General features: G+C 39.7%; 1 protein-coding gene across 1 annotated transcript; it reads right to left on the bottom strand.

The window, feature by feature from the left end:
- Positions 1 to 5365: 5365 nt before the first annotated feature.
- On the bottom strand, positions 5366 to 14852 carry pdk2a (pyruvate dehydrogenase kinase 2a). Its single transcript, XM_078279627.1, has 11 exons — positions 14657 to 14852; positions 13842 to 13983; positions 12757 to 12828; positions 12263 to 12447; positions 10234 to 10323; positions 10023 to 10100; positions 9538 to 9617; positions 9326 to 9424; positions 7391 to 7501; positions 6919 to 7032; positions 5366 to 6733 (listed from the first exon to the last, which is right to left on the bottom strand). The coding sequence occupies exons 1-11, from the start codon at positions 14772 to 14774 to the stop codon at positions 6590 to 6592; spliced, it is 1233 nt and encodes a 410-aa protein (XP_078135753.1). The 5' UTR covers positions 14775 to 14852; the 3' UTR covers positions 5366 to 6589.
- Between the last annotated feature and the right edge of the window lie 3358 nt (positions 14853 to 18210).

The raw sequence follows: 18210 nt of genomic DNA, 5'->3' as shown, positions 1-18210 counted from the left end.
CTCTATCCCCGCCCCCCGCCCTGTGGAGAGGTGTTGGTCAGACTGGTCAAATATTTCTGAAGACCACAGCTCCGCTGTTCCTGATACATATTTCAGCGATGACGGGGCCACCTCTAAAATGTGAAACACTCGAAGAAAAAAACGTAATGTTTTGGCCTGACGTTTATGATGCCCTCTGTTACCATAAAAGGAAAAAATAGACCTCATCAGAATTTTCTCAATGGGGATGAATGAAAGTTATGGTTTAAACTGCAGCCTTCTCATTTCAACCTACTGACTTCGAACTATTATCAATTGAACTATCAGGTACGTATTCTTTGATCTGCCCATGTGGACTCTGAATGAGGCCTCCCGCTGAGCTGAACACCAAGAACAGACTGCCACCAGTTACCCAGCAGGTTCACACTGATGTTAGTGCCCCACCTGGTGTAAAACACAGGCAAGTGCCTTTTTCAGATAAATAGATAGATGGATAGATAGATGGATGGATAGATAGATAGATAGATAGATAGATAGATAGATAGATAGATAGATAGATAGATAGATAGATAGATAGATAGATAGATAGATAGATAGATAGATAGATAGATAGATAGATAGATAGATAGATAGATAGATAGATAGATAGATAGATATTATTTACAGATACATTCATCAAATCATTCTGTTTGATGTAAAGAATGTTTCTCTATTTGTAAATTAAAATGAAACATTCAGTAGCTGATGTGCAGTATAGAGACATATTGTAAGGTAATTATATAGAGGCTACCTGTGTCATTTAAAAAGCCAGCACATTCTTGTATATTTTTAATATTTAAGGATTAACACAATAATGTAATGTATAATTTGCATAGCATCCATCACAACCTGTAAATACAATTATGAACCTGAAAATGAGCATAGTACAGTATGAGGTCTTTAACACATAGGCAACAATATAAGATGAGAATTAAATTGGAAAAAAGGCTACATTTTACATACAATTTCAACTATAAGAAGCAGGCAATATCCATACTATCTGTGATATTAAGAGAGTACAATAAATGCAAATGTACCTTGTACTATGCAGTCAACAGTTTGCTGTCCTGACCAGAGCATGTAGAGAATCAGAATCAGAATCAGAATCAGAAAGTATAAAGTATTGCCAAGTACGTTTTTGCACATACAAAGAATTTGTCATGGTGTTGTTGGCACATGTCACACATTCTCAAATATAAGAAGGATAAAAAGAATATAAACAATATATGTATAAGGCCATGCAAGTGCTGGAAAAATAATAAATCATTAACATGATAAATCATATTAAATATGGCTGATTAGCCTTTTCAAATACTGGAGCTCTTCCAAACATGTTATTGTTACTTTTCTTCATATCACCATGCTGAGAAACTCAACCACTGTCCGCATTCGACCTTACATACTCATCAGTAGGTGACACAGTAAAAGCACAAACAAAGGGGAATGTACAGCATCTTTGACATTCAGTTTTGGGGGTTAGTTTTTACAGACCAGCTGCAAATGTAGACAGATTTTCAGTCTGTATGGTCGGCACTGAGTGGTAGAACTGTGAGAGTTGTTCTTTTGTCAGTACAGTTACTACACACTGACCACAGATGGATGAAGTGTGAATACGCTCAAACCAGCATTCATGTGAGGGCTGCGGCTCATGCTGAACAGAATCTATTATCAAAATGAAAATTAAACAAACAAATGGAGAGTAAATCAGTCTTTAAAATTAGAGGCAAAAAAGTGATTTACAGAAGAGACTAGACTATATATTTTAATGAGCTTCTCTTTGAACTCTGAGACCACAGCAAGCCAAGGATATTATTAAATCCAGGCTGAATATGATTGCCCCTCCCTGGTGCCCCCCCCCCTCCAGTGCCCCCCTGGGCTAAAGTGCTGTCAATCTGACAGTTGTGATTTCCGTTAGATCAGAGTTCTGTCACTTGGCTGCCTATCTGCCAATTTTTCCAGCCCTTGTCACATGACCAATTCATGTTTCCGTGGTGACTATCCAAAATTCCGATACCATGGAACCAGCACTGAATTGTTTTTGTTTTTTAAAGTGGCAGACTGAGCCTATAGAAAATGTGTATTGTATTCTGATATACAATTTGTTTAATTTTATTTAGCAGAATTACATTATGTTCTATATTTCCTATATTTCTAAGCAGATTTTCTATGCTGTATTCTAAAACAGCATAGAAAATGTGACTGATTATAGGTCACCCCTTACTGATTATTCCCCCACCCCCCCTCCCCCCCGGTGCCCCTCCACTTAAAAAAATCCTGGAATCGCCCCTGCATATATGACAGGAAGACCGACATGAACTGGCGTAGAGAAAACCTGCAACACATGCTTCAATTCAGACACTTGCAGCACATGAAGGCATTCACAACACTCCAATGACAAAGCACCCAGAGAAACTTTATCAACCATACAATGTGAAAATATTTGGCGTGGGCCAGGCAGCAGCACGGTCTCTGTTGGCAGCTACTGTGTTGGCAGGTTGTGATGGTCGGTATGAGTAAGAGCACCAGGCCAAAGGTCACAGAGGGATTTAACTGAGCTGAGCCAGGCTGTTTGTCCTCAAACATCAGTGTACATCTAACCTCTGCTGTGGTTTGAATGGTTTCCAACTGTTTTTGTAAGCTACAGTCAAGTGCTACTGTTTATCGACCATGTTCCAAATGTTGGCTGTTATTTCATACAAATGAACAAATACAAATAATCAATGTTGTACTTCTGGCTTCTTTTTCAAACAATTCTTCATTGCTTTTAGCTACTTAAACTGTTTACCCATTTAGCGGAGTATTTCTAATGTTTATTAATTTTAGCTACTGTATCTTTTTAATGTATCCTTTAGTTTTAGCTAACATTTTAACCATGCAATACTATCAATTACCTCCATCTGTCTAAATCATTTGTATTTAAATCACTAAATGATTTGTTTTGTTAATGTATGTTTTGTGAAAAAGGGGCAGATTATATAAAATGAATCTTCTTTCTGTTCTTTTTTTTTCAGGACTTGAAATTTTGCGTTTTGCATTCAGTTGATTGTTTGATGAATGAAATAAACTCAAATGAATAAATCTATCTATCTATTAAACCATTTAACCACCTCCCATGCAGATATTGGACATGATGTTCCTGCCACGGTACTGCAGTTGCAGTTGTTCCTGTTGCTATGGAGAGTTTATTATCAGCCTTTTGTTTGTATAAGCTGAGATAAGGAGAAGGGCACTGTTGGATTCTTTCCACTCCTCGATGTAGCTGAGGCGGCCTGGGGGTAAACATCCTTGTCCGTTGGCTGTATTTAGATCAGCTGCTGTTGGCTCGTATGAACCCCAGGTATAAACATAAGACTGACTGTAAAATGAGCCTCAGTGGACAGCTGCCATCTGCAAGATCTTTAAAAAAGAAAAAACAACAGGGGTGTCCTGAGAGAAAATGTGCTAGATTAAATATAACATATGTATGCTTAGTCAACTATATAATACATTATTCAATTTAAAGAGGGAAAGGAGCTGGGTTTAAGAGATAAGGTCTAAATCCAGTTAAGTTCAAGCCAGATGCAGTATTTGGTTGATCCTTCTGAACATTCCCTTTAAGAGTATCAGCTTATGATGTCGTTGCTCAGTGGTGGAAGAAGTATTCTGAAACTTTACTTAAGTGATAGATTTAAAAAACAAAAAACAAAAAACAAAAAAAACAATGAAAAATAAAAAGTTCTGCACTCAAACTTTCCCTTAAAGTAGGCAAAAGGTACTAAAGTTGATAATGAGTTAAAGTACTCATTATGCAAACAGCTCCCTTTCAGAATGTCATGTTTTTCATATACTAAGAAATATATACTGTATTATTATATTATGAATTATTAATCAAGCAGAATTGTAATGTTGTAGCTGGTTTAGGTGTAGCTCATTTCAACTGTGGGGTAGTTTTAAACAAAATCATTTTGAAAACTTTTCAATTAACAAACATTAAAGCACAGCAAAACACAAATTATAACACACACACACACACACACACACACGCACACACACACACACACAGGGCTGCTAAGTAAGTATACACAGAAAGTGCTAGACAGTACGTATGTGTATGGAGTGTAGGATATGTAGTACAAGTACCTAAAAAGTAAATGTGTTGAGTTACTTTTCACCACTGCCATTACTAACATACCGTACTAACATCTCTCTCTCCATATAGTGTACATATGAGACACAAAAAGCCAACAGAACCTTTTTATCTATTATTAGAACTCTGTATAGGTTCTCACCATTTAGCTGCATGAGCCTCACATTTCCCTGATCGCAAACAACCACGAGACTGTGACTTGTCTGTCTTCCCATAGTGACCTCTGTCTTATTGGGCTGTGGGCCAAAGGAGGAAAGTTTTAGAAGTGTAATCTAGCTCGTCATTTGCTGGCATAAAAGTGCCGTAACACAAGAAGGGTGGGAGCTTCTACAGACATGAATCTTTCAGTGGTAAGACTTTTTTGGAGCCTGAGGGTCTGATGACTGCAGGGTAGAGTTCCTGAACTCATCACCAGCTTCAGAACAGATCCAGTGACGGTGACATAAGATTCAAAAATGATGATGATAGAAAATTGTCTTGGTTTAGGGGCTCACTAGTCTCGCTTTGCCAGACCTTCCTCCACAGCGCCGCGGAGGAAGGTCTGGCTAGTCCACACAGCATTCTGGGATGGGAGAAAAAATGTGCTCTGGTTTATTGGCATTTCTTTAAACCAATCACAATCGTCATGGGCGGCACTAAGCTCCGTACGGAGCCGCTGAAAAATAGCCTCGAGAAGGACCTTATTTTGGTGGAACGTGTACGTTCAAAAGTTGTTTTAGTTAGATAGTCTAACTAGCTGTCTGGATTTACCCCGCAGAGATCTGAGGAGCAGTTAACCAAAGTCCTGCAGAAGAAGAAAGCGGAAAGAAACGGACATCGGCGAAAAGACATGAATCCGGCGGGATTTCCTGCGGCATCGGACCAATCCCTGAAGTGAAACGTCGTAGATATAGACTAGGGGTTCACTGACCACATAAAAAACATACACCCATGAAAGACTCAGATAAAATTACATTAAAAGCAAACAACTACAACAATTCCCTAAATAAATAAGAGCAGGTGAGCAAACAGCATTAAAAAGTGCCGAAAGTCTATTTTGCCTTGTTCAAAATAGATATTGCTGTTGACGTGAAATATCTCCACTTTGTTTCTCCCTTTTCATCCCACACAGCTGAACCCCACAGGGATCCTCCACTGACTGAAATAATCAATCACCTAATCAACTGTAGTCTACTCTAACACACCGTACGCAGGATGAAATAACACAAGAGAAGCTTTTGTACTTAAGATGTTCTTTATTATTATTAATTATATTGTATTCACACTTTGTACAAACATTTCAGTCGCAACACGCGTAGCTATAAAAATAACCTTTAACTTACTGCATGGTTAATATCAATGTGATACAAAAGAAAACACATATGGTCATGGGACACTCTTTCCTCATATGGCACAGTGTAATAACCAATCTGAGACTGTAGAGAACTCAAACATGGCATGCACTGCCTTCTGGGCTTTAATAACACAAGCCTCTATTGAACTCAGCTAAAAGCATCAAACCTCCAAAACAAAAGCATGACGAATCTTCTGGTGTCTGTGAAACCTGGTATACCAGAGAGAACTATGGGCCCTATGTAATACTCTCTGCCTCTGCCATTAATACAAATGAATGCACAGAAGAGAGCAGATTACATTCAGCCTGGTCCAAAAAAAACTGATATTAAGATAACACTGTATCTTACCAGTCAACGTGAATACCTTAAGTGCTGAAACATCAAAATCAAATATAAGAAAGCACTACAAATGTTTGACTTTTAAGTTGAGTGAACTTAAAAGTCATACATTTCTTCAAAATCAACTGTAATACAGTACTTACAATTTTAACAAGGTTCAATATTAGTAATATTTAAGATTCTTTCAAGCATGTCAATAAAAGGAGCCTTTGGGTGAAGTTGCTACAATAAGGCTTGGGTGACATTTCCTACAGGAGGATCTCTTCCAATTGTTCAACAACAGGTCTCTCCCTGTTCAACTGAATACCTCCATATGTCGCTCCTCAAACGCCTGCTGTAATTACTTTACTGCATGTTTAGGGTCTTAAGCTGGACTATTTAAACCCTCCTGTTACTTTGCATTGGGTCCACTCATATTCCCACTTTTTTTCGTCACAACACCACACCGATAACATGCCAGGTGCTGCCTCTGTCTCGACCTGCACGTGATGCAACGTTAGAGTTGCATCTCCGAAGTGTAAGTCAGCTAGTAGCTGTTTTTTTTCTACGAAGAATCCAAAAAGGACAACAGGGTCTGAGAGCAACATGAACATGCTAAAACCAGACTAAATAATAAGAGGGCACTCTGTCGCTTTAGTCTGGAGATGACCATTTCAGTAGAAAAAGGTTTGGCGCCCACATCTGCCTTGACAGATGATGACATGGGACTATGAAGACAGAAATACTAAAGGCTTCATGTACTGTATGTACTGTAGGCTTGAAGCACACATTTTCACTTGGGCATCTTATAGATGCTCAGATCTAAGGGCTCTTTACTGGGTATGCACCAGTCGTCGGCCTCTTGGCTCACTTTGTAGTTCTTCAGAGCAGTTTTGTTGTACACCGGCAACCTCTCAATGGAGTCTGTGGACAGCGCCTGGAGGGTCGAGAAGACAGGTGTAATTACAAATATCTTGTCATACATGCACTGGCTCCATGGGTCTGCAGAGTGTTTCTGTTAAACAAAAGAATGATGCCACAATGCAGTTTTCTCTGTGCTGCGAACTTTCAAACCCTTGCCGTCTTGTCACAGTTTCATTCATGATCGCCATGCTGGCTCACCTTCAGGTAGATGACAGCGTCCGTGCCGTGGCCCTCCATGGAGAAGAGCTGCAGGTCTCCCTGGAAGTACTTGGCGTAGAGGCGAGAAATGGGCAGACCGTAGCCGAAGCCAGCCTGCATGGAGAGAGAAAGAGGGGATCAGGGGTTTCAGAAGGCTTTGTTCTTTGTTACACTGCATGCAGCAGCACTCAAACAGGGCTGTTGTCAAGTTTGCTTTGTGCATTGTAGGTCACTCGTTATTTGAGAAAAATAATGAGGCCGTGATTTCAATCTTTAAATAGGAACGAGTCTAAATAAAAGGTGTCATTTCTATACTGCCTACAAGCATGTGGACCCTTGTAGGCAGTATAGAAATGAAACCAAATGGGCATATGGTACGACTTTATGCCTCATTTGTTTTTCAATATATGTAGGAGTGAAATCGAGTTAATAAATGAAATCCCGCCATCCCACCGCTTGCATCTCTACTTACCAGTGGAGGCCGTGAGCGCTCTCCTATGTGTGGAGCAGGAGCAGTGGAGTACATGTAGCTGAAAAGGTTCTCGATCCTTCGAAAGGGGACACCGCCACCCTTGTCGCTCACCTGTACAGACAGAGGCGGATACCGAGTGGTGAGACAGATCAGAGAAAGGAGAGAGAATGACTAAGGTCCTTGAACACATGGCATCTACTTAACGGTAAAAGCGAAGTGCCATACCGTTGGTTTACTCCACATATCATCATGGTGAATCATTCCATCATCGCGAGCCATTCCAAAACATTTTTTCAGAATGTGCATGCTCACCTTTGTCTCCATCTAGGACCCCAACATTTAAGGGTAACATGCAAGTATTTTGAAATCAAAAGAAATATGATTGATAGCTTTTTGTTCTTTAAGATTACCAATATTCGCTCTCCTATTAGCTTTGTTTTGGGCTCTGCTAACTAAATATCTGTCTCTTTAGCAGTGGTGGAATGTCTTTTACTCAAGTACTGTACTCAAGTACAAATTTGAGGTACTATTTTTCATGTCACTTTCCACTAGATTTCAGAGGGAAATATTGTACTTTTTACTCCACTACATTTCTGACAGCTTTAGTTACTAGTTACTTTATGAATTAAGATTACCGACACAAAACACATGTAGTTTATACAATATTTTGGATCAATTGTTAATATAAAAATATTCTTCCTTTCGATTCCAGTTCTTATCGATTCTCGATTCCGATTCTTTGAGGGGTGGAGTTGAAACGGGTCACATGCCTATTTTCACAAATGAGAGGAAAGTTTTCTTTTGATTCAATGGTGGTTTGCAGTTTTACCGAGCTTTTTCAACGTAAAACAAAGCCACACTAGAGCTCCGCTTGCTGTGCTCCACGGCTGCAACACAACAAGCGCCTGGCCGCTACGGAAACCAAAACTTGCACATGTTAAATTTGGAACCCATGATCAGATTTGAAACCAAATCCAAACGATTCCAAACAATTCCAATAAAGAAACTATTCCAATGGAATCGTAATTTTTGAAACGATTCCAAGTAGGAATCGTTTCTCGATGCCCAACCCTAGAAAAGAGGAGCTGCAGCAATGTGCAGTACAACACAAACTTGAAAATTAAACCATGTAAACCTATTTCGGTAATTATGAACCTGAATATGAGCATAATATGAGCACTTTAAGTCGTTTTTTATTGTGTGGTACATCATTGACTGTGTATGTATCACAACAAGCATGTTGAGTCACAACAAGCATTAACATGTCCTGGTAACAACAGGGTATTAAGACAAGGTTCATGAAGGCCCCCCATGTACTGTAGTTAATCTTATCAGAGCTTAGTAGCTATGCGGCCTGCAATGGGATTAATTGAGGGTGAAGTCATCACATAACAGGTTTAGAGAAAGATTTTGACACAATGATAGTCTTGAGAGAGGTCTGACAATACCAGACTAGGGCAATGACAAAGCAATGGGTGGTATTCTCAGCTTTGAGAGCAAAGGCATACCACATTTTGTATTCATTATAGCTGTTTGAATAATGAATGTAATACCACACTGATTTGAACTTGTGCGATAACAACAGTGTAAAAGATTAACTTGAAAGGGTATTATCTTTATAAGCTTCATTAAACTGAGATTACAAACATAAAAACACACTTTCCCCTCCCACAGACAACTCCAAAACTCTAATCCGCCTGCTGTTAGTGAGTGATGTGAACATTATGGGAGGAATCTCCTGGGACAAACTTGCACAAGCACAGACAGAACATGCAAAAACAAAGTTCACACCAAAAAGACTTCTTGTGTGTTGTACAGATTGTAAAGATTTGACAGCAACCAAAATGTCCCTTTTTCAATTTCTGTATTAACCAAAATAACACACTTTTTTTCGTTTGTCCATTTCAAGACGCTGTACTGTAACTTGCTACCCACCTTGATTGACATGTCCTCATCTCCAAGAGACACCATGACTTGAATGGGTGGAAGGTTGTTGCTGTCGTCATGGGTCTCAATGGTGGCTCTCATAGCATTCTACAAAAAGGATAATATGACATAGTAAAAGTGATCTTAACGTAGTTTTTAAAATGTACTTTCCATTGTAATATCTGTCAGTCTATAATTCAAAACTATAAGACGTGTCACACCTTGAAGAGCTCAAACAGCATGTGGTAAAGGTGAGAGGGCACGTATTCAATGCTTATTGGATAGTTCTTCTTCTCCTTGACTGCAAAAAAAACACACAATGATTGTTGATTCATTCCACTTCATTTCAAATGCATTATCCTCACCACTCGTGGACGTTTTCCACCAGAGGCAATTATTCTGCGAAGCTCTGGTTTTACGGTTTGAGAGGATGGAGAGAAAAGGGTCTGCGTCAATATTGTCTGATGCAGTCAGCCCGGGCTCATTCAGCCTTTACCAGAGCTTCAGTGCTATAATTAGAGGCCTCTCAGGTCCACCTGGCTGAACGTTCTATCTACATTCAAACACTCATACTGTATGTACACACACAGGACTTGTTTCCTTTTTAAATCTCCTGAACAAACAACGAGGATTTTTGCCATTTGGGTTGTCGGCATTAAGAGTAAAACTGGGTTTGAACTGCCAGCTTAAATTAAAGTAAGCTTACCGCATATCTCCTGTAGTATCAGATCTGGGGAGCGGAGGTAGTACTGTTCACATAGCATCTTGGCACTGTTGAAGGCATCTGACCGAAAAAAGAGCGACAATAATGTCAGAAATTATGATTACAATACATAACAAAAATGAAATATTTTGTATACACATGATCACAATACAATTACAACAATACAGTACTATAATACAGATTTAGTATTTACCCTGGACTACATCTCCAACTTGACAGTGAGGGTCAATGCTCCCAATGGTGTTTGGGTGGACAGGGTTGAGGGTACCATCAAAAATAAGAGCTGCAGAGAACAAAAGAACTTTAGTTAGGAAGAACAGAAAGCACAAAGTGTGTTATCTGTAAATATTGGGCCATTAACATACCAAGTTCAGCAACAATTTGAGTTGGGGATCATTTGAAATGTTGCGTATACGATACAAGTTTTGGTACTGATACCGAGAAAGCTTTGACGGCTGCATTGCCATGGAAAACGCGGGTCCCGTACAATATGACAGCTATAGTATTTGGAAAAATGGCGTTATGGGGAACTGAATTTGATAAATTCATTTGCTGGGAGGAGAGCGGGCAGCAGCTCCCGAGACAGACCTTCATTTAACAGCTGTAGAAACTCTAATTCCGCCCGTCTAACCTGTGCAACGGCACCAACAGAAAGTATGCTGATCCGGAGTGTGGGGGATGGGGTAGTTGGGGTGGTCTGGGATCAGCAAACCTTCTGTTAACCCTAACCTCCCTCCCCCCACTGCTAAAAAACTAAAATCCTAGAAGAGACACTGGCACATGGCTGGTACCAGTGACGGACTGGAATCTAAAGACGGCCCTGGCATTTGCAACACACCGGCCCTATTTTTGTCAATAACCTAGCTTGGAAATGAGTAACTCTGCCTTCCAGAGTAACCTTAACCAAAGACATATTATCAGTAGTGGCCCATAGGGGAGCGGCCCTTCTGGCATTTGCCCAAATTCCAGATGGCCAGTCCGTCACTGGCTGGTGCCCAGAAGTATAGAAGTTTGATACCGAAGTTATAACACAAGATCTGCTTAAATGAAATGCAGGCAAAAAAAAACAAACATAGAAGCCAAAACCTGCCGTAAGACGGGTACAAGCTGCTACTGTAAATTCACTTAACACACAACATTATGGTTTTCCCTTCATGCAGCAGTAGTTTTGAAAGATTACACTATCACAACATGATACGCATCAACAATCTTTGTTCCACACATGACTGATGATGAGAACTCTACGAGCAACAAGAGCAAACAACTCTAAATAGCATGTTATCATCCAGAGGCAGCCAATCTGTCTTATGATGACGTAATAAAAAAAAATTAAAAACTGAAATCAATACAATTAAATAAATTAGTGCTGACTAATGGAAGAAGGAGAAACAAAACAAATGCAGTAGTTTTGCTTCCGTTTACCCTAGGGGTGTGAATCTTCACTGGTCTCACCATTAGATAACGATTATCCTCTCAGCGCTTCAAATCGATATCGCGACGCATCACTTCCTCAGTATTATTATATATTGCTACACATGGTTTTCAACAACAAATTCAAGAAGTCAGATATATACGAACTCCCCTTTTTATTGTATCTGCTCTAAAAAAAAAAAAAAAATGAATGTAACCGAGTTTGAACAAAGCAAAAAACAGCAAAAGGTACACACACAAAAAAAAAAGCGACCGGAAAATCAATAAGTAACATCAGTAGGCAATAATCAATTATGATCTGTCACTGAATCGCGATGCATCAATGCAATGATTCATTTCAACACCCCTATTTTCCCCCCAATCATTTTGTACCGCATGTTGCATGTTTAAGTATAAAATGTATAATGTGAACTCGACTCAAACTGCTCCCTAGGCGAACAAAAACATCCCACATGAAAAACCATAATTGATTTGACAATAAAGTTTATGAGGCGACATGTTATGAAGGATTATTTCAGGGTAGAGACTTTTTTTTTCCCCTGGATGTCAATAAAATAAAAATGTAACAGAGCCTGGGATGAAAATATTCATTTCAGACACAATGCAAGAAGAATAAAAACTTTTGACCAAACCAAATTAAGGCTAATGTGTAATCTAATTCAGAAATCTTGAAGAAGAAGTTTTTCATACCATGTTCATATGTGTGTGAAGGTACAAAAAAAATGTAACGTGATATCTCTAGCTGCGTTGGTTGCATGCCAACAATCCAGGGAAATGTGAATGTTACTCACTGTGCTGGTTTATGAGCATGCGAATAGAGATGCGGCTCATGTAGAAGCGGTCCAGAAAGTATTGGATGTTCTGGTTGGTCATTAGGTCCTGGGGGAAGACCTCTTTGTATTCTATGATACCCTCGGCCATAGTAGGCACTACATCGTTGTGCCTGTTTCTGATGGTAACCAAGGCGTCGACAAACCTGGGAAGGACATAAAGATATCCAGATGTCATTCATTCTGTTATATCACTTTCAAAGGGACAGAGTGGTTGGGAAAACAGACTACATTAAGACATGTGTGGGAAATAAGCATCTTAAGAGCATCAAAATATCAGCAGTTGCACCTTGCTTCCCCCCCCACCCCCCAAGTATGTGAAATAAACACACAGCCTAAAGAGTGAGGGAGTGTTGTTTCTGAAAACATACCAGCAGTTTAGAGTGACAAACTCCCTCTGTCTCTGTCTCATTCAAGAACAAATGTGAGATTGTTGAGGAAAATTAGGAACTTACTCTCCCAGGACTTTGTAGTCATCAGGATTCTTGTCTAGGAATTCAAGGATCTCCAATAAACTCTGGATGTACCTGACAAAAAAAAAATCATAAAGATGTTCACAGCAGGGTTATTACAGTTAACGAAATCTTAGACTAAAACCTGCTGTGAAAAATATGTCGTTAACAAAAAACTAAACAAAAACTAAATAAAAACTACAATGAACACACAACACAAACTTAAACAAAATAGAAATGCAGGTAAAAGCTTCCTTTTCTCCCTCCACTTGCACTGTGGTTGCTACAGTATACCACTTTGCCCTGTTCTGTTTGACTTGTTGTTGATGAAACAGTAACTACTTGCAGAAAGTGGCAGCAATGCAACAGAGTGGATGTCAGCTGCTATAAAACCTTGTATTCCTATTTGATGTCATGCATTCTTTCATCCTGCCTTTTTCAGCTCTAAAAAAATGAAGGCTTTCCTCACAACTAAAACTAAATTAAAAGTAGTCAAATCCTAAAATTCCTAAAGTAAAAATAAAATAAAAAGTACTTGCACTCCTAAAACTACAGTGAAATCAAAACCAAACTAAAAGACTAAAAACAAATACAAGTTTCAATTATATAATCTATAATCGCATGCATAAACATATGCTGTAAAATGAGGAACAGTTGAGTGAGCCTGCAGTAATTGTATAAGTGAAAGTTCGTGGTTTTAAAAAGGCTGTTTTTCCAACTTTCTAAGGGTATTTTGGCCGTAGGTCACTGCTCACAAAAGGAAAGACAGGCAGTTCTTGGACACAAGAGTGTGACGTGAAACTAGGGTAAGGTTCAGAGCTGAGAGCCTCCCTCCACCCTGCACAGAGCGAGTTGGAAGGATTTCAATTGGCCAACATTCCTACTACATGGACGTAAACAAGCTGTGACTGTACTCGTCTCACTCGTCAGGGGATGACATTTGGTATCAAACATGGTTTTAATGAATAGCCACAGAGGCTGAGAGACTCGTTTTGTTCTCTTGTTGTGGGATAAAATGTCACAGTTGACACGTTACGCAACGTGGATCACAACATTACAAATAAATCAATTGTCCTGGTTGGACTTACCAGCTCTGCACTGTTTGCACAGACGGGGTGCTGAGCAGTTTGTCAGGCAACAGGTTAATCTCCTTCATAATGTTTGAAAGTCTTACAGGGAGCTCCTGTCTCAGAAAAACAAAAGATGTCTTCTCACAGGCGTTGATGGAACCTGAATCAGCACAGAGACAATAATCATCAGAGCTGAAGCTCTTTCAACTTAAATCATATTGAACATATTTGGGTTTTGGACTGTTGGTTGGCCATTTTCCACAATATCCTGACATTTTATAGACTTAATGAACAATACTTCCTAGGATAATGAATCAATAGTAAAAGTGATCATAAGAGATCAATAGATTGACCTGGAAAAGGCAATTTGGTCAATAAAATATTGGGATTTTTTTTATATTATCTAACATTTCGACCAAACGACTAATTTAATTAGTGAAAACAATAAATAGATCATGAAAATAACCATTACCTTCATCCCTATTAATAAAACTGGATATTTGCATTGTTTATAAGCACATTTTCTGGACAATTTGCTTGATTTTCAAGCTGCTGAAAGACAAAAAATATAACCTATTAGTAATATGTTAGCAGGCGCCATTCAATGTGTCCTTCACAGGGCCCAAACAGCCAGTGAGCTTGCTACAGATCTGATGCAACACTGTGCACGATGAGCAGATGCTGCTGCAGGCAAACCCTCAACAGAGCGGATGGTGGTCCATTTGACAAATTATGCATTAGATAATAATCTGTCACCGATACTTTTCTGATCAGGTTAACAGAGCTCCGTGTTAGTTAGTTAATAACCCATCTGAACGCGGATCAATACTCACCGAAATCAAGAAATTGCTTCATGGAGAGCGGTGAAGGAGAAAACTTAGAGAAATGATCGATGTGTTTTGGCACACTGGCCAAGGCGGCGTTTTTCATTATAAACCTAACGAACTTCATTCTTGTAGAGGGTCCTTGCTCTTGTGAAAGAAAACGTCGGGAGCTAGGCTAGTAGTCGCCAACTGCCCTGTTATTAAACATAGGGGAGGGGACCGCGGAAAAGAGGCGATCTCCAGCCAATAGGAGGGAGGGATTTTTTTGTATTTACGTTCCAGATTGGCCAATAGGAAGCGCTGAGGGGCGGGGTTAGTGAATGGTGGGTGCTGGATGAGAGAGGCTTTTATTATATAAATAAATAGGTGATTTACTGATCAGTCATCAAATAAACAAGAAAAAACCCCCAATTTACAAAATAATGTTCCTGGGAATACGAATATACTGATAGCCTACTAATTTAGGGGAGGCGGTAGCTCGGTCTGTAGGTTTGTTCAGGAGCCAGAGGGTCACTGGTTCAAGTCCCCTATCGGACCACAGTATGGTGGTGGACTGGTAGCTGGAGAGGTGCCAGTTTACCTCCTGGGCACTGCCAAGGTACTATTGGCAAGGCACCAAACCCCCAACTGCTTGGGGCAGCCTGTCCATTGACAACTGCAGGCCCCCTCACTCTGACATCTCTCCATTAGCGCATATATAGGTACTGAGCATGTGTGTGTATTTCAGGCCTGTGTGTAGTGTGTAGTAATAATAACAGAGTGAAAACATTGTAATTCATTAATTATAATTATTATTATAGCTGGCGTTTGCACCACATGTTGAACCTGCTGCAGGGATTTGCTCCCAGTCAGCCAAAACAGCATTATTGAGGTCCAACAATGATGTTGGTGATCAGATCTAGCTCACAGTCGGCGCTCCAGTTCATCCAAAGGTGTTAGAAGAAGCCTACTTGATTGATCTCGTAAGGATACATTACATTACATTTGGATGGGGTTGAGGTCAGTGCTATGTGCAGACCAGTCAACCTTTTCTACACCAAACCGGGAAAACTATTTCTTTTTGAAGCATGGCTTTGTGCACGGGGCATTGTCATGTTAAAACAGGATAGGGACAAACACAAACTGTTGACACAGTTGGAGATTTCCCTTACAAACATGAAAAAGGCACTAGACACTGTTGCATTTTGCACATAATTTAATATACTGAGAAACAGATAAGATTTTCTTTCTTTTTGGATCCACAGAGCAAAGTTGGATGCACTTTATTGTCTTAAATGTCATTGTATTCTGTATCATTACGATTTATTTTAATTGGAATTAAATGGCCAGGTCCATACCGTAAAAACAGTCAAAGTACGTAACGTAATGTAAAAGTATGAATACGGTGTCCGCATACTTTTGACCATATCTGACATGCTTATGAGCAGGTTTTAAGTGGTAGTGAGCAGGCTCAGTTTGGCTGAATTAGTGAACATTAACGGTTTTACTTGTTTTAAAATAGACATACAAGAGGCCAATTTGCTATCAGTCAAACAAAAGAGCTGCTGCAGCTGCTCAAGGAGAGTGTTTGTACTAAAAGGCCTTCTGTAGTTCTGTTTTCATGTTGATTTTTATTCAATTCAATAAATTGGCGATGGGCTTATTCTTGGAGGAGGCCATGCAGTTTGAAGTTGCTCATAAACTGAAGGGAATTCCATCCATCTTCATCCTTATCGGGATGATAACAGTCAGATGCCCTCTGCTCCTTGTTTACTTCCTCCTCCTGAAGGGCAGAAGCAGGGGCAATTCTAGGATCAGACTTTAGGGGGGCTCAGCTCCTTATGAGAATGTGACACAGATGCAGTGCCTTGCAAAAGTGTTAACCCCCCCCACCCCCCCCCCCGCTAAATCAGTCATTTCATTAGCCGATAATCTCGGAGCTAGCCACTGAACAACAACGTCAGCTAATGTTTTTTGACACTATTAACACTAAAACTAACACTTTATAAGTCACTGTAACAACGGCCAATTTGACAAAATGTTCTAACATTCAGCAATTTGAGTTGCTTAAGTTTCAATTTGGGTTCTAATGTGCGTCATGAAATGACCAACTTCTTCTCTGGCGACTACCAACGTTAAACTTCACAACCGTGTCCTGCTCTCCCTCTGACAGATCAGATAGAGACTCAGCCAAAGGTGGGAGTCTGGAACAACCTCCTCCGATTGGCCAAAACTACGTCCTGTTAGCATTCCATTGACTGCCATTCATTTTGGCGCCACTTTGACAGCGAATAACTTTACATCTGAAGCATTGTTTATTTCTAAAGAAACAAGACAATGTATAAAAGGCTCCATTACCTTGTACCTCACGTTATGGCTCCGTAGCAGACGTTTTTGTAAAAACAGGCTAACGATTGTGTCATAACCACGCGACTTACTGTCACATAGTAGAGGAATTACCGTATAGTACAGGAGAAGCTCTCAGGCAGTTTCGACTGACATTAGCTGTTTAAGTGTAATTACTAATGTTAACTATCATTTTAGTGATCAATAATTAGCCTGTGTCCATGTTATCTGATAACAAATACCTACGCTCTCCGTCTCTGCTAGATTGGGAATGATTGAGATTTCTCTTGGCACAGCTACCAGAAGACTTCCAACTTTCAGACAGGTTGCTCACGTCACATCTACGTCTTCGAGCTCAGTTGGAGGCTGCGCAGTAACGCTCAGCCATCACCGGAAAAGTGCTTCTAATATCTAATAGCAACGGGATCTGTTGGTCCATTTGATATATGTCTATGGTTACAGGTGCATAGCATCGCCGACAGCGACACAGGATATTAAACCTTTTTCAAGCCCTTTGAACCTGTAATTGTTTGTCCTCTGTCACTAACAAGTTCGCAAACTCTAACTTTAAGCACTAAAGTTGATTTAAAATAAAAATATTGTTTTTTATTATTATAATATTATAATAATTAAAAAGGGTCTAAAATCGTTAATGGACAGAAGCTCACTGTCTGTGAATGATCCAATGGAAGCTTGCCACCTATGTTTTGATTAGAAATTCCTTAGTCAGGGAACACAGTGTCCTGCTCAAATCTCCCATTACATAAGCAGCAGCTGTGTCAGTACAGTTGGGGTTGTCCTTATAAAGCCAGTCTGTCGTGCCTCTCCATCAAAACATTAGTTTACACCTTTTGTACTTTGTACGAAGAGCAATAAAAACCTGAAATTAATATTGCAGAGTGATCTGCCCCCACAAAATATCACGGCTCATTTCAGATTTACCAGCTCACAGCAGATAATATGCTGATCCCTGCTAGACAATATCCAAAGTATTAGTCATATTGTTTTCAAATATCAGCTGCTTGGCTTTGTGTTGTACTATATCAGCTACAACCATGCTCTTAATCTTGCAGCTCAAGGTATTTTGAGCAGGACACCTGTGATACAACATATCAGCATCTTTTATATCCAGGTGTTTTTTATTGTTTTGCTTGCAGTACAGTCTGGATTTAAATACCTTTGAGTCTGCAACACAATGTGTCACTTGTCACGCAACACTTTAAAATCTGCCAGTCACA

The sequence above is a fragment of the Sander vitreus genome, chromosome 21 (genome assembly GCF_031162955.1).
Source record: "Sander vitreus isolate 19-12246 chromosome 21, sanVit1, whole genome shotgun sequence".
Taxonomy (NCBI): Eukaryota; Metazoa; Chordata; class Actinopteri; order Perciformes; family Percidae; genus Sander; species Sander vitreus.
The sequence above is the reverse complement of the archived record's forward strand: the minus strand, read 5'-3'. Positions and strand labels throughout refer to the sequence as shown.

What these genes read in the sequence shown, in the direction of transcription:
- pdk2a (XM_078279627.1), bottom strand. Translation starts at nt 14,774, where the DNA reads ATGAAGTTCGTTAGGTTTATAATGAAAAACGCCGCCTTGGCCAGTGTG. An exon ending in ATGAGGACATGTCAATCAAG is followed by an intron (nt 7,502 to 9,325) that starts GTGGGTAGCAAG and finishes CTGTCTGTACAG; the next exon opens with GTGAGCGACAAGGGTGGCGG. An exon ending in ACGCTGTCATCTACCTGAAG is followed by an intron (nt 6,734 to 6,918) that starts GTGAGCCAGCAT and finishes TCGACCCTCCAG; the next exon opens with GCGCTGTCCACAGACTCCAT.